Genomic DNA, 16,222 nt, shown 5'->3' on the forward strand with positions numbered 1-16,222 from the left:
TCACTCTGCTTTTACTGTTACTAAAAGCATTTTAACCAAAATCTTGATTTAGGAAGACATTTCGCATTATTTTAAATAACGCATTAGTTTAAGTATCTTCATTCTTTCAGTAACTAGTAAAAATAAATTTACAATTAGGATTTCACGTGTCCTAGTCTAATTTGTTAATTTGATCAAGCCTGTCATGTGCACACAGGGCTTATGTTGATGTTTTGTTCCTTTGAAACACACTGATGCTTGTTAGCTCTTAATTCAGAATAATATTTAAACATAAAAACCAATGTTTCATTTTGGTTAACTTACATCTAAAACAACACAGTGTTGTATACATCTTAAGTAACATAGTGACCTTCACTGTATTCAGTTTAAAATATTTTAGTGCTAACAGAATTGTGAATGCCATGTGGTTCAGTCTTTAAAGGAAATTATAAAAGTACAGTCCCTTTAAACATGGCAACTATCCAAGGCTAGAAGTCCTAAACAGGAATTGAAAAGACAGGGACCTTCTGTTCCTTGATATCCCACTGAATAAAACTGCTAAGTCCATGAAATGTAAGGGTAATAGACCACAGTCATATAAGGACGGGAGGGAGGGAGGGAGGGAGGGAGGGAAGAACCTGTCATTTAGTTTTCAGGTAGTTAACTCAAACTTTCTGTGCCATTTAATGGTCACACATCACTTCTATTTGTAAAAAGAAACGGCCTGGCTGGGTGCCATTCGGGGTTCTCTGCTAACTGTAAAATGTGGACTAGTTTTTTAAACTTTCTTATAGTCCATATGTATATATAAACTTAAAAAAAATATATGAATAGAACCATGTCAGTGCATTGTCCCTAGCTTTAAAAAATGTTCAACTATATAAATAAAAACTGTTTCTTCATATTACTTGACATTTCTTCTGTAATTTATTTAAAAAAGTAAAATATAACAAGATACTTAAGGCTAGATACAAAAGTAGTTAAGCTGTTCACGGAACATTTAAAATTCCCCCAAATGTATTTTCAGTAATCATGATCCTATGAAACATTTTACAGTTATCAGAAAGTGCCCAGCTGAGTATACATGACTGAATTCCCTTAGCACAAATGCCTGTTAGGACGCACAGGCAGAAGCCTGTCTGACTGCATTGAGACCGGGGGACAAAGGAAAGGTGAGTGTGCATTGTGCACTGGCCTCCTCATCTCAACAGAAAAAGTGCCCTCTCCCAACTAACGAGTCACATGCGGAATATCAGTGGTGTCATCTAATACCCTGGAGCGCAGTGCAGCTGAAGTAACCGCAATAAAAGTCATTTTTATAGGTAAAAGTGATTTTGTCTCTAAAATTCGAATGCTAAGAACTTTTTACAAGTTCCATATACATAATACACAATTACAGCCAACCACAAATTAAACACCATAAAAAAGTTAAAATGAAACACAGAACATACTTAATTTTTTATTTTGAAATCCCCTATTCCCTCTATACAAGAACCTTTGCTGAAACACTTTCCACAAAGGCAGCAGTGAATTTTCAGAACATTTTACATTTTTTCCCCTCAGCAAAAAAGATAAATCACAGTGTAAATTATGTTGTTCTGCTGTCATCTTTGGCTGGGGTTAGACCTAGAAGCTGGCGACTAGCGGACCATCATAGACAAAAGATGCCAGTGCTCCTCAGGCCTTTAAGCTACACACTCAGCAAGGAATGTTTGCATTTAATCTCTTTAAGGTACCACCAGGGGATGTGACAGCATTAACTTCCATAAACTTTTATAGACAAATGGGAAAAAAATCTACAAAATTAGCTAGTAATATTACACAGCAATACACACTTTTTATACTCTACACAAAACCAAAATTCTTGGTCTTAATGGCGAGTAGTAATTTTTGTTTGAGAATCTGTTTAGAGGAATAGAGAGGGACATAAAGTCGAGAAATACAAGTATTTGCAGTAGGAAGATGTTGGTCGTCTGGTGGTCGTATTGTGATTGAGGGCATAGGCTGAAAACCTTCTTCACTGGCTGGCAGCGATGGGCTTGATGTCCAAAAATAAACCTAAGTAAGAACACATAATTACAACTCTGGCTTTTATAGGCTAATAGTTAACCTTCATTCTGGCAATATAAACCCAACTTGATGCTTAAAACCTAGTTTAAAAATAAAGCCTTATAAACAGAACTGCCCAAATATGAGCTGACTAAAAAACAACAGACATGCTAAGGTGGATTTTTTACTTTGGCGCGCGGGGTGGGGGTTGGGGGAGCTTCAGCATAAATTACTACAGACAACTGCGATGCTGAAAGCACAAGAAATAGTCTTTCCTAGAGAAAGCACACTAGCTGGTTATCCTGAAAACATCTATCTGCATAACCCTACAGCCTGAGCAGGTTTTACTCACGCACTTAGGAACATGAACCAATGCACGCGTGCGCACACACACACACACATGCACGCACGCACGCACGCAGTGCACATGAACTTGAAACGAGCAAGCAGGGGGGTACACATGGGAGTTTTGAGGGAGGGAAGGAGGAAACAATGTAGTTTAATCTCAAAAAATAAAATAAAACGCCCCTTAGTTTTACAATTCTTTTCTTATACTAAACTGCATCAGAAAGGGTTCAGGACACAGGTGTTACACTGTAGCTTTCAAGTCTCTTCCAGTGGCCTCTGAGGCCCTCACTACAGCTAACATCTCTATCTCTTCTTGGGAAAACATTTCTAAAGAAAAGAACTAAGAGTCCCACAGACTGTCCAACCACATTTTATCTACTAGCAAATAATGCAACGTTATCAATGCTGATATCTACAGTACATCAAAATCCACAATAGTCGTCTCGAACTCCAGTACCAATTTGTTTTGTACAACAGGGAAAACAATGCGCAGTGTCAACTGTTACTCTACTTCTGTTAGTAAATATACCAAAGAAATTCTTCTGTGCAGAAGTGTTTATTTTTATGGATATAAAACACTCTGCGATGATCATTTTCTGTGACAGAATTTAATTTGTGGCATTTACTTTGCACAACTAAGTACTGAAGCAAGCCAATCTGACTTTCCAGAGTAGCTCAGAAACTTAATTGTGGTTATTTCCTAAAACATAATTGTATAAGAAACTCATCTCAACACAAATCCACTCCCAAGTACCAGAGCAAAACTGGTCCCACCGTCTCTTTAACAGTAAGAAAAGGCTTCATGTAAGAAATCTCTTCAAGAATGAATAAGCTGGGGTGGGAGAGGTGGCTCAGAGGATAACAGGACTGGATGCTGTTCCCAAAGACTGGATTCATTCATTCATTCATTCATTCATTCATTCATTCATTCATGATTTATTTATTATGTATACAGTGTTCTGTCTGCATGTAACCCTGCAGGCCAGAAGAAGGCACCAGATCTCACTACAGATGGTTGTGAGCCACCATGTGGTTGCTGGGAATTGAACTCAGGACCTCTAGAAGACCAGCCAGTGATCTTAACCACTGAGCCTTCTCTCCAGCCTGAAAGAATGGATTTAATTCCCAGTACCCACACAATGACACAAAATAATCTGACGCTCTCTTGTGTCCTTAGAAGACACTACATGCACATGGACACATATGCAGGTAAAATACCCGTATACATCAAAAAGAAATAAAAAAAAACCAAAGAAGATAGTCAAGAGAAATAGTGACAAGAGCTTTTATCAGTAAACTATGTTCTTCAAGAGGGAAATCCACCCCCCACCTCCTAAAACACCAGAGCAGAACAAAACCCTTGCATTCCATTCCCACAACCTTGTGAAACGTTTCACTTACCAGGTCTTGTCGCTCTGCCATACTCATTTTCTCTACTATTGACCAGAACCAGCGCTTGAACTGCAGGAGTTTCTCAGCATTCTCTCCTGGAATAGAGAGTCAGAACGTACAGTAGACGCTGTTTCTTTAGCACTGTAAACTTCTTACATAAATAAAGACAAACTGTAAAATTTAAGACACCTAACTCCTAATAGGAAATTGCACATCTCAAAACCTTCATAATTAATTATGTAATCCTGACTTGAAATGAGTAGAGGAAAACTGTCATCACCCAAAGCAATAACCCACAACATGAAATGCACCAGTAAACCTGAGTCTCCTTGTGTAATGACTGAGTTTCTAAGCCACACAAGATCTTAAAAGGCAAACTTAGATTCATTCACTGAGTCCACAAGGAGAGGGAGAGGACACCTCAGACACCTTTCTAAAAGGTTTCATGACGCAGGTGCTGCTGACCAGACATCTTTATATATGTTGTCTGTTTCCCCTTCTACAGTTTTGGTTGTCAAAGGAATCAAGTTCTTCTAAGTACCAACATTAAAATGTGTCACAAAACCCACTACGTAGCTACCTATAAATTACCAAGCACAAAGGGGATAAAGAGGGGGAAAAATATTTTAAAATTTCCTGCAATTTGGACTGGCACACACCTTTAATACCAGCACTAGGAGGCAGAGGCAAGTGGGATCTCTGTGAGTTCAAAACTAGCCTGGTCTACAAAGTGAGCTGTAGGACAGCCAGTGCTATATAGACCCTGTTTCAAAAAAATCGAAAAATAAAAATAAAATCCATAATTTGGTGGAGGCCACTATAGAAAACAAAAGGGAAAAAAACTACCATTCACATATGTAGTAATTATAGTACAGCTACGACCTTCTCAACCAACTTCAAAAGCTTAAATAAAACAACTTCAGGGCAAGTTAAACATTGAGATAAAGCTTATTTGCAAAAGATTATCATCACTTTTTTCCCTTCTAGATTCATCGTGTGACGTGTGTCTTTACAAAAAAGCGACCCTGTTATAAATGTACAAAGCAAACATGAGAACACTTATTGTTACTTTAGTACGTAAAAGTCATGTATCTTATACCACAAACAATTTACTGTGTTCTAAATTATACCCATCTTTTTGTTTGGGGGTGTGTGTGTACATGCATGCACACATTTTGTTTTTTTTTTTTAGGCAGGTTCTCATTATGTATCTGAGGCTGGCCTAAACTTTGATTCTCCTGCGTAGGCCTCCCATAATACAAAAGAATAATCTAACTCTAAGCTATCAAAATGTTAAATTTCATCTAATCATACCTTTAAGGCAATTAAAAAAAAAACCCCACCCCGACTCTCATCTGCAGGGCTCGGGGACAGCCTGGGGTCTGAGAGGGCCCCGCTTCACCTGCCGCCCGCACGCACGCACGCACGCACGCACGCACGCACGCACGCACGCACGCACGCGCAGTCCTACCTGACTCGTCATTGAAAGAGGTAAAGCTGATCAACATCTGCACATTGACTTCGCCACAGCCGTTCACCAAGAGCCGGAAGTCCTCCGCTGTTAGGTCTTCTAACGAGTTTTTGGGAAGTACATCTAGTAGACCCTTCCTCATTGCCTAGAGAATTTGAAATGTTTTCTTTTATTGCAAGCAGTATTTTATTTTCCATGGCATCGGTTTCTACAGTTCAGAAGTCACCTAGTGGCTTTATGTGCAGTAGAGAGCTGACATTGTTACACTATATAAATAACTTCAGTCTGGCAAAAGCACACCTTAGAGAAAGCACAGTAACAACATACCCCCAGACTCAAATCCAAAACCTACAGTCCAGAACGACCCTGCGTGCGAATAAATAGTGTACCCAGAGCTGTCCCAGGTGCCTCCCCTTCATCAACTGTTCATCGTGCTCGTGTTGTAGAGAATGAAGCCAGTGCACTGAAGCACTGAGTAACCCGCTAATGAGCAGTAGAACATGGTAGAGTATTAACTTGAACTTAGCACCATTCCTACAAGAATCACCACCAGTCTTCAATTTGCTTTTTTTTTCATTTTTTATGTATTTATATGTATACAGTGTTCTGCCTGCATGTATGACTGCAGGCCAGAAGAGGGCGCCAGAGCTCACTGCAAATGGCTGTGAGCCACCATGTGGTTGCTAGGAATTGAACTCAGGACCTCTGAGCCACCATCTTTTGAATTTACAGAAGCTTTATCCTGGCAAGGGAAAGCTTTAATATTACAGGTCCAGTGTGTTGCTTCTAGAAAAGCACTGACTGCAGAGCTGGCTGTTGTCCTGAGAACTTCATTGTTTGGAATGCCCTCTCCACTGCTGTTAGCGCTGTTAGCCACGCAGTGAGCTATTGTGACGACATGTGTTCCTCTAAAATGCCAGCAATCACGTCTGGGTGTGCAGCCAACACTTCAGGTCCAGCCACCAATAAACACCTGGGCTGGGACAACTTGGACTCCCCTAAACAGATGTTGGTGATGCTTGTACTTGCAACCCTTCAGGTTCCTCTGCTTGTGTAGCTAGGGTGTCTTTGCGTTTAGTAAGGATGACTGAGTCCAGCGAATCCTAGGTTAGGTTAGGAGACACAGGCGGTGATGGGACGCTTAAAGAACTACACTCAGTCCTGCAAGCTCCCTCCAACTTTCGCTCACCAGAACGATTTTCTGATCTTTACACAGCTGCCAACAGTTACATCCAAAAGAAAATGAGTACTTAGTCTCGCCTCTCAACTTCAGTTGTAGGTTCACTTTACATGTGAAGATTTGGGCCTTTTGTAGACAGATTACTGGGCTAATTTACCACAACGCCAAAACAGCTTCATCACACGACACAATACTTTTCTAGAGAATACTTACATGCAATGGCTGTTCTGCAACAACCAACATTCTGTGTTCTGCATACTTCCTCACATACTCATACACATTCTGAGGAGTGACCGGGATATTTACACCGTTTGGAATGAGTTCAACCTATGAAAAAAATCAGAAGTGACATGTAAAAGCAATTCTGAGAAACAATAACAGCCCATGAGAATTTCATTTCCTAAAATTGTAGAATTTAAAATTCTGACAATATCTGAGTGGTGCAAACTCTGTGGTATACATACGTACAAAAATCCTGCCTCAAGTCTGTCTTGCCAATTCCTGCCTCCCCTCTGTGTTCACCTGCAGCGCTCACTCTTATGTGTGCATGCTCTCCCCACAAATAACCCAGTGAACTCTCTTGCAACACCAGCGAGCAGGGATCTGCTTTACCTGTCCTCCGCCCTCTTCTTTACACAGGTCAATCGCAAACGCCAAATCCATGGCTGAGAAAACAGCCTCAGCATCTGAACTCTGAGACGCCAGGATCAGTTGTCGCAAACTCTCATACATCACAGGGTCAAAAAAAGCAAAGTCGTGCCAGTTGACCTAAGGAACAACCACACAAGACAATCTGAAAGCAGCCTCCTTTCTCAAGCCAGCGGTCAATTACAATGTGTGATAGCCTGTACCTTTGGGGCAGGGGAGCGACAGGGATTGAACCCAGAGCCGTGTGCACACTAAGTAAGCGCTCCACCACTGAGCTATATCCCAGCCCGAATTGTATTTAACTTGATAGAGAACTTCCCACAAAACACACAAAACTTCTCTAAAGAGAGAGAGGGAAAAAAGTAAATCTTTGGCTTTGATAATTCATTTAATTTTTCATAACAGGAATTTCTAAATTTAACTACCATGAGGTGGAGCCAACAGCACGCTTTAAAACTAAGTATCAAAACTAATTTGGAAAGCCAGTGTTATTTACTGAGCACGCTGAGGTGAATAAGCTGGCTCCTGACTGTCTCACGTGCTCTTGACGGCCACCGTACACGGCAGGAGGACTTACTAAACTGCTCTCAGAGATGCGTCACTTACTAAGGTCACGTCACTGAGTTAAGCTGACGTACACCGGGTCTCATGAGTTAACATCCCAACACCTTTATTTCTAAGAGCTTTGATATTCACTCGTTTTATGCACAAGAGTGTTTTATCCTGACATGTTAACGGTTAAATTGTGGTCCTAACTAAAAAGGAAAATATATACCTCTCATTACAATAGGCTCATTTAGAGAGAAAGCAGTATCCAGTGATTTAGCTAATTTGATACTAAAATGTGACCAAACACCCATGTGAGGTCATAGGCCCTAATGGAAGAGAGGCCTCTGTAGTTATTTTGTTGAATGGACTCGTCATACCTATCAAATCGTCTTCTCAATAATTTTTTATGACACACATTTAGCACTACTGTCAGCCTCTGTTAGAGAAATTTCTTTCTGCAGTGGTCAGTTTGACTGCAGAATCACCTAGTCAAAGCACTAAGAACGAGTGCTAACTGTCCAGTCATAAATGGGACATCTGTATACTACCCAAGGCTCAGAATCTATTGTGTAAGAAGTAGGCTGGGGCGTGTCTGTGTGTGTGTGTGTGTGTGTGTGTGTGTGTGTGTGTGTCCGTCTGTCTGTCTAAGCCAGAGAAAGGAGCAGTACAGAGACTGATGAGCGTAGCGCGCTCTTCAGCTATCATTTAGGACAGCTGGGATTGCCTGCTTAGACTGGTCAGGGACCTGAGGGGATCACAGTGACCACCCACACCTCCCTAGCAATTTATACAATTACTGGCCGATGGTGGAGGACAGGCCAGTTTCTTCAGTGATTTATCCACTGGCCAAGTGCCACGCTCCTGTCAACAACCTTAACGACACCCACGGTTCTAGTCAGACATGAAAGCAGAAGAAGGGGCAAAACAACACAAGCAGAATGGGGACACGACCAAAATAACTTTGTGGACATAGGTGGAAATGCCCTATTATTATTTTGCATAATTAACATGCTAATAAAAACCACTTAGTATGGTACAGCCACCTCTGAAAGACTCTGCTGTCTTTACAACACTTTAGACATTGTTGTGATACAGCCGAGGAATTAGCAGCACATGCTAATCTTGCCAGGCTATCAGATCGCCAACACATGGAGAAAATAATGCCATTTTATAAGCCAGAGGAATACTAAGCATGTCTGCTTCATTTATTTACTCTCTTTGGCCCCTCTGCGGCACTTCTATGTACTTTTCAAGTTGGAATGTTGTTCAAAACTATACTCTACCACCACCCACTTGTGACCAATTGCAGTGCCAAGCCTAGTATTTTTATAAAGTTGTCAGGGGGGGTTGCTCCTCAGTAGGATCCAGGTCTGTCAGGAACCAACCATAACCGTTACCAACTCTTACGTGCCATCTTCCCACATTCAAAGACTTCAACAATGTCATTAAATACTCGGCAATTATGATTAGAATGCTTTAACACAAACTGAGAAATACTGTATAGGGTACCATCATTACTTTGCAAAAGAAATGTTTACAATTGCAAAAGCAGTTATAGGCATCAAACTTACTTTTCTACCAAGCAACACTTTAATTACATGCCTATTCAATGTGATAGGACATAGTTCATTTTGCAACAGACAAAGTCCAAGAATCCTAAAAATAAGAACAGAAATATAATTTAAATTCAAAACTAATTGTAGAGTTAGCACCACAATACATATATATATATATATAAAATATTGAGAACTTCTCGAAGCCTCATTTCTGACATAAAATAGAGCGCACATCCAATTTTAAAGCTAATATATATAATATTGAGAACCTCTCGAAGCCTCATTTCTGGCATAAAATAGAGCGCATATCCAATTTTAAAGCTAATATATATAATATTGAGAACCTCTCGAAGCCTCATTTCTGGCATAAAATAGAGCGCATATCCAATGTAAAGCTGACAGGCTTTTAGCCAGGGTATGTGGTGACGCACCTCTACCTCCCCAGCCCTGGGAGCCCAGCCCGGGCTACACAGAACACTTGGGGCTAGAGGAGCAGCTCAGTGGTAGAGAGCATGCTTAGGATACGACAAGGCCCTGGGTCCGATCACCACATTCAAATATTAAAGACAGTTAGGTAGTTTACCTGCCGATGTTCCTGAAGCAATTCAACCTTGCTTCTGTGTTTCTGCCAGGTCTCGGAGTATAAAACCCTCTCTTTCCAGGTTGGTAAAACAGGGGCGCGTTGTCATCTCCGTCATCTGTGTCGTCTAAATCCATGTCCACTACACTTCGACTGGAGCCGTGACGCTTGCGGTTTTCCTGATAACAAAGTCATGAGAGGTGAGGCTCCTGAGCGCATCTAAAAAATGAAATCTAAGAAATGGTTCTCTGAAATCCTTCAGAATAAAAGCAACCAGAAGAGCATTCATATCTACATGTGAATCACAATATTAACATTAAACTCCGAGCTACACTGCACAAACCTTAAGTATGCTAAACCTTAATTTCTGTTATTAAAACAAAACAGTTGGGACTGGAACCTCGGGTGACCGGGGGGTGGGGGGTGGGCGTGCCTGGGAAGCACAAAGCCCACGTTCATCTCTACTGCACAAACCAGGCAGAAAGCAAAGGCCTGTGATGCCAGCACTGGCTAGAGGAAAGCCCTAACCTTCAACACAAACCGCGCCCTCTTCACCTTACTGCCTAGCAGGTGTTTTCAGCAGCTATACAGCTCTGCACTGACACTTCTTTCAGCATTTCAATGATGGCCTCTGTTGTTTTCTCTATTATTTCATTGGGTCTGGACAGTTTTAGTGCAGTCTGCCTGAAGTCTGTATCTTAGAAAAGTCATTTCTCCACCACTATTTCAGCCAGGGCTCTTCCTACTGTCTTCCAAAGGCATCAATGTCATCGCTCTTTTACTACTGCCACAGACCCTGAGACAATACCTGAGATCTGTTTTCTACCTGCCATATTCATTTTGTTATTGGCTTTTTTCCTTTGGGGGATTGTACTTGTACTCCAAAAACTTTTTTAAACTTTGTTTTCCTACTGAGAACTTCATCACCATCTCAGACAAACTCTCTTCTGAGAAGAACTGGTCAGTCCTGTCTGGTTCTTGGTTGAGTTTTTTTTTTTTTTTGGTTTTTCGAGACAGGGTTTCTCTGTGGCTTTGCAGGCTGTCCTGGAACTCACTTGGTAGTCCAGCCTGGCCTCGAAGTTTGTCAAGTTGCTACTATTTATTTGTTCAGAATTCAGTTTTGCATTTACACTGATTTTTCTCTATTGTGACCAATGAAAGAGGTTACAGTGAATATTCTCTTGGCTAGCATTAGAAGATTAACTGTGAAATATAAGAAATAAACTAACCACGCCCACAAAGTGCTGTACTGTTTTATTTGCATCTTTGGCACCAGCAGCCTCTTGGAGGAGTGGCTCCTAATATTCTACACTGGATCTCCAAACTTAAGATTAATTCAACCAAGTGGCTGGTGTTATGTTAATATATAACTCAACTTTTTATTTTGACTCTGTAGTAATATACAGTTGTAATAAACTACATAGTTGTCTTTCTATACTGCAAATCATAAATTTTATTTACAAAGACATCATCCTAAATCCTGTTTCCTTCCCCTATATCTCCCTTTTTGATTGTTTTAACTGCTCATTAACACATGTACTGAAAATCCCTTACCTGTACCTTTTCTGAGGAGTCTAATAACCCAAGGTCCAAGATGCTATCAGCTCCATTTTCCCTGAAAATAAAGGAAACCTTTTTACATTCCAAAATATCCATTCATATTTATTACACATTTTAAAAACCAATTTAGCTCAAAACCATGGAATACACTTATAATCCTAGTACCTGGGAGCATGCACTACATAACAAACTTGAGGTCAGTACTTACGGTATACTGCTAAGACATGTTTCAAAAACAAAACCCAAAAAACCCTACTAATGGTCACACATACAATTTAAGAGATGGCTAAGACAGCATATAAGTGTTTATTAGGATGTTAAAACTTTAGTACAAAGTGAGCAATGCAGAAATTGCAGGGAAATGCTTAGAACACAATTATACCAGCAATCAAATCTCTAGCATAAGTCTTACACACAATTACTATTCACTCCATAAAACCAGACCTCAGTTTTGCTCAATAGAAAGTACTATATTAGCAATGCTTACTTACTTTTACAAAATCTTATTTAAAAAAATGCAACTTTCAATTTTCTATACAATAGACTAAGCTATTATCAGTCTGCTCACAGTTCCAGAGACAAGGCAAAGAATAAAGAAACAATAATTAAAAGTCCAGAGAAAGAGCTGGAGAGATGACTCAGAGGTTCTGAGTTCAATTCCCAGCACCCACATGGTGGCTCATAACCATCTGTAATGAGATCTGGCGCCCTCTTTTGGCCTGCAGGCAGAACACCCTACACATAACAAATAAATAAATCCAGAGGAAAACAGTGGCCAAAGAAATTATCAGTAGATGCACAGCTTTTGGCTTGGGCCACTCGAAGGCCTTGAGAAGTGGTTGCTGAGCGCTGATGCTCAGCCTAGCTGCCTACACTACTTCTATAACTGTAGCTAACACAGCTCAAGTCTGGACGGCAGCAGCAGTGGTCCTAGTGCGATGATCTGAGCAGGAGTGGCCTGCACCTACAGCCTCAGATATTTGAGTGCTTAGTCGGGAGTGGGGGTGAGGGGCGGGGAGCACACTATCGGAGAAGTATTAGGAGGTGTGGCCTTGTTGGATGAAGTGTGTCATTGGGGTTTCAAAGCCCAAGCCAAGTCCAGTGCCGCCTCCCCATCCTGCTGCCTGTGGATCAGGACATAGGACTCAGTGCCTCGCCTACCTGCCTGCTCCCTGCCAGACTGATAATGGACTAAACCTCTGAAACTGTAAGCAAACCCCAATTGTGTTTTCCTTTGTAAAAGCTGCCATGGGCATGGTGTCTCTTCACAGCAACAGAACAGACTAATATACCTATCATGTGTGAGGTTCACACAGCACCACATAAATTTTCATTTAAAACAATCCATGCTACAAACTGGATGCAGGAACAAGCCCATCTAAGTGTGGCTTATCTTCCTAACATTTGTCACAGTGAATACAGGGACTATTTGGTATTTTTAGATTTCATATTCAAGTTAAAGAAACAACTTGCACAAAATTTTAAGGTGAATCTGAAGCGCTAGAAGAAATATCTGTAACACAGGAATTTAGGAGATTTAGCACAGATTCTTTGAGCATAATGTGGTCTTTTGCCTGCGGTGCTCCCAATGGGGGACGTGAGCTGTGCTTCAGGTAGATATCAGATATGCTTCTTCTAAACAAAACAGTTTCTAAGCCAGACATGGTAGCTGTAAAACCCGGCATTCACATGTCTGAGGCAGGAAGTTAGGGTTCAAGGCTAGCTTACAATTCTACATGTCAGATCCTTTTTATAACCCAAGAAAGCACGAAAACTTAAGATACTGCATTTAGGAATTATGAGATACTACTTTTTAAAAAACTGAAAAGGTAGTCTACTTCGCTGAGATTTTATTTCATTTTACACGTATGAGTGTTGTTCTGTGCACTAAGCACAGAAGGCATGAAGCCCTCTGGAAGTGGGGTGGCAGTCATGGGTCCCCTGGAAGATCAGCAGGTGCTCCTAAGCACGCTGCAGTCTTGTGAGATGTGTGTGAAGAGCGCACCGTCTGGAGATGAAGGAAGCAGCCGACCGATGTGTGACAGAGACCGGTGTGTGACAGAGACCGTGTGTGACAGAGACCGGTGTGTGACAGAGACCGGTGTGTGACAGAGACCAGTGTGTGACAGAGCGCTGCTCCTCCAGCTGTGCGTGCTACTCACCTTCCATGTGTGATGATGAGCTCCATGGCCTCATCCACCCTTGCCCTCAGGGAGTCTTCACTGGCTAAGAGGAGCAGCAGCTGAGCAGGGGACAACTCCAGCAGCATGCCAGTGATCTTACTCGCAAATGCCTATGCAAGACGGACAAAGCTACTTCATCAACTCTGCTTTCCAAGGCTTCAGTCAAGAGAAGCTAAGAAATAAGCTCAATACAAATTTGAGAGCTAATAAAGCTTTTTATGAAACTGCAAGCTAATCAGACAACTCAGACAAGGAATGCATTTGTTTTGTTGTGGTTAGAATGACAGTCTATCTCTATTTGAATTCTAGGTAAATATACATGCAATTTCTATCATTTTTGTCTTCTTCAGAGAGCCAAAAACACTTTCGTTGAAAAAGTGGGGGAAAAGGAAGGGAGAAAGGTGTCTTTTATTTAAGGCTGACTTACGGCAAGAGACAGAATTGAGTTTCTGTTTCATTAGTCTTTCGGCTATAATGTCGTACATAATACATAAAGACCAAAACAAAAAAACCCACAACTAGTTTACAGGTTTCACACTGAGAGAAATTTAGTAAAATATTCAAATTGAAACCTTGAGCTATTTTATCATCATTAAAGAACTGCCATTTGTTTTAGCTACAGCTTGCTAACAGATTGTATCTATTTCAAAAAGTAACGATAATTTGTGTAGGTAAAAATATAAATAAATATAAATCATAGCTAATTCTCTAACACAAAAGGAAAAGAAACTCAAATCGGGCAGAACTAAATTGTCTCAAACTAAGTTTTATGGGGGGGAAAGATTCAAATTGTACAGTTACTTCCAAGCAACACTTTCATTTCTTCTAAGTAGCTTTTAGTGACTAACTTTAGCTCAAAGCGCCCGCATCCGGTTAATGGTACGGCAGTGCCCAGGACTCACAGGTTGCATGGCTTGGACTCGGGGATAAAGCCTCTCTCCAAGCGCCTGCCGATGAGCTGGGAGGGGATCAGGGTCGTCACTGGGGTTCCCCTCAGAAGCAGGTCTGAAAGGCCTGGTGTCGATGGAAAGCTGTCTCCTGAAGTCTCTGTGAAAAGAAGATTAGACTCTCAAGAGACTGCCCATAGTGCCCAGAAATTTTAAACAAAAGTAAATGCAGCTAATGCATTTCAACAAGAAAATTAAAAGTAAATCCCCAGGTTAAATCAGACCCATTCATTAGTCTGACTACTGTTGCCATGCATCTGCCAATTCCAAATCTCACATTGATTTACAAGTCTTTATCCACCGAGTCTAAAATGTCGGGACTGAGTAAATAGTAAAATCCATCATACCTATCCCGGTCTCTCCGAGAGCCTGCTCGCAAACCACTACTCCTCCTCATCTCCCTTTCTCTTTCTCTTTCCCGATCTCTCTCTCCTCGGTTCCTCAGTCTTTGCATTAAACCTGGAAGATGAGGTGAAAGTCAGCCCACTGAAATAAGCACAATGATTATGTTCCATCAATGCTGAAGGACAGAGCACAGGTGTGGCTGCTGGAGACCACCCACACTGCCAGTGCATCCTCCTGTCTGTCATTGTACCTCTATCCATCATCCACCCACCCACCCACCCACCCACCCACCCATCTATCTATCTATCCATCTATCCATCTATTTATCCACCATCCACCCACCTACCCACCCACCCATCTATCTATCCATCTACCCATCTATCCATCTATTTATCCATCATCCACCCACCCACCCATCCACTCATCTATCCATCCATCTATCTACCCATCTATCTATCTATCTATCCATCCATTCCCATCTATCTATCATCCATCCATTCCCATCTATCATCCATCTATCTATCTATCTATCCATCTACCCATCTATCCATCTATTTATCCATCATCCACCCACCCACCCACTCATCTATCCATGTATCCATCCATCTATCTACCCATCTATGTATCTATCTATCTATCTATCCATCCATTCCCATCTATCTATCATCCATCTATCCATCTATCCATCCATCCATCTATCTATCTATCCATCTATCCATCTATCTATCCATCTATCTACCCATCTATCTATCTATCTATCCATCCATCCACCCACCCACCCACCCACCCACCCGCTCCCCCTCTGGTGCACGTGCACTGTCTGTATGTACACCCATGTGCCTACGCTCATGCATCAGACATCTACCACTGGACACTTTAGATACACTCTCTCACTTGAAACTTGCCATCCCATAACAGGGTTATAAGCCCATACAAGTCATGCCCCGCTTTTAATGTGCTGGGGATGTGAACTCAGGTTCTCCTGTTGTCACAGCAAGACAATTACTAGACCACTTCGCCGTCTCCTTGCTTTTTAAGGGTTACTGGTAATTGTACAGAATAGAATGAATGTACACGGCACATCATACAAGCTCACTTTAATATTTATGAACTACTTTTCCTGGTCATGTCAAAACTACGAGATAATATGTAACAACTACTACTGGATTGATTTCATTATAGACAGTGCTAAAATTTCTTACACAGTCAAAGTCACTGGATACCTTTTCTGTTCTTAGTTTTGGCTTTGAGCACTGTAGACCACCAGAACATTAGCTACTATGAAATTCCAATACTCAATCTGACTGCAGTATTTTTGTCACTCTTTTTAAAAATTACATCTGTGTATTTGCTGTACCCAACAGACAGCATACACATGCCACAACACGTGTGGAGGTCAGAGGACAACTCACAAGACTGGGTCCTCTCTTTCCAC

The 16,222-nt window shown here is 41.2% G+C and overlaps 1 protein-coding gene across 8 annotated transcripts in view; it reads right to left on the reverse strand.

Annotated features, from left to right (window-relative positions):
• Positions 1 to 1,425: 1,425 nt before the first annotated feature.
• Positions 1,426 to 16,222, reverse strand: part of Ubr5 (ubiquitin protein ligase E3 component n-recognin 5) — a 101,299-nt gene continuing 86,502 nt past the window's right edge. For 7 of the 8 annotated variants that reach the window (XM_040730503.1, XM_013115282.3, XM_040730504.1 and 4 more), the window contains exons 49-59: positions 14,790 to 14,901; positions 14,398 to 14,542; positions 13,475 to 13,605; positions 11,307 to 11,367; positions 9,756 to 9,931; positions 9,188 to 9,272; positions 7,032 to 7,187; positions 6,633 to 6,746; positions 5,240 to 5,384; positions 3,778 to 3,863; positions 1,426 to 2,037 (exon numbers count right to left, since the gene is read on the reverse strand). In XM_040730503.1, the coding sequence (XP_040586437.1) occupies positions 1,825 to 2,037; positions 3,778 to 3,863; positions 5,240 to 5,384; positions 6,633 to 6,746; positions 7,032 to 7,187; positions 9,188 to 9,272; positions 9,756 to 9,931; positions 11,307 to 11,367; positions 13,475 to 13,605; positions 14,398 to 14,542; positions 14,790 to 14,901 (1,424 nt within the window). In that variant the 3' untranslated portion in view covers positions 1,426 to 1,824. The remainder of the gene's footprint in view (positions 2,038 to 3,777; positions 3,864 to 5,239; positions 5,385 to 6,632; positions 6,747 to 7,031; positions 7,188 to 9,187; positions 9,273 to 9,755; positions 9,932 to 11,306; positions 11,368 to 13,474; positions 13,606 to 14,397; positions 14,543 to 14,789; positions 14,902 to 16,222) is intronic. The other variant, XM_040730502.1, reaches the window with a different exon arrangement.

Source organism: Mesocricetus auratus, unplaced genomic scaffold (genome assembly GCF_017639785.1).
Source record: "Mesocricetus auratus isolate SY011 unplaced genomic scaffold, BCM_Maur_2.0 Super-Scaffold_100023, whole genome shotgun sequence".
NCBI classification, from domain to species: Eukaryota; Metazoa; Chordata; class Mammalia; order Rodentia; family Cricetidae; genus Mesocricetus; species Mesocricetus auratus.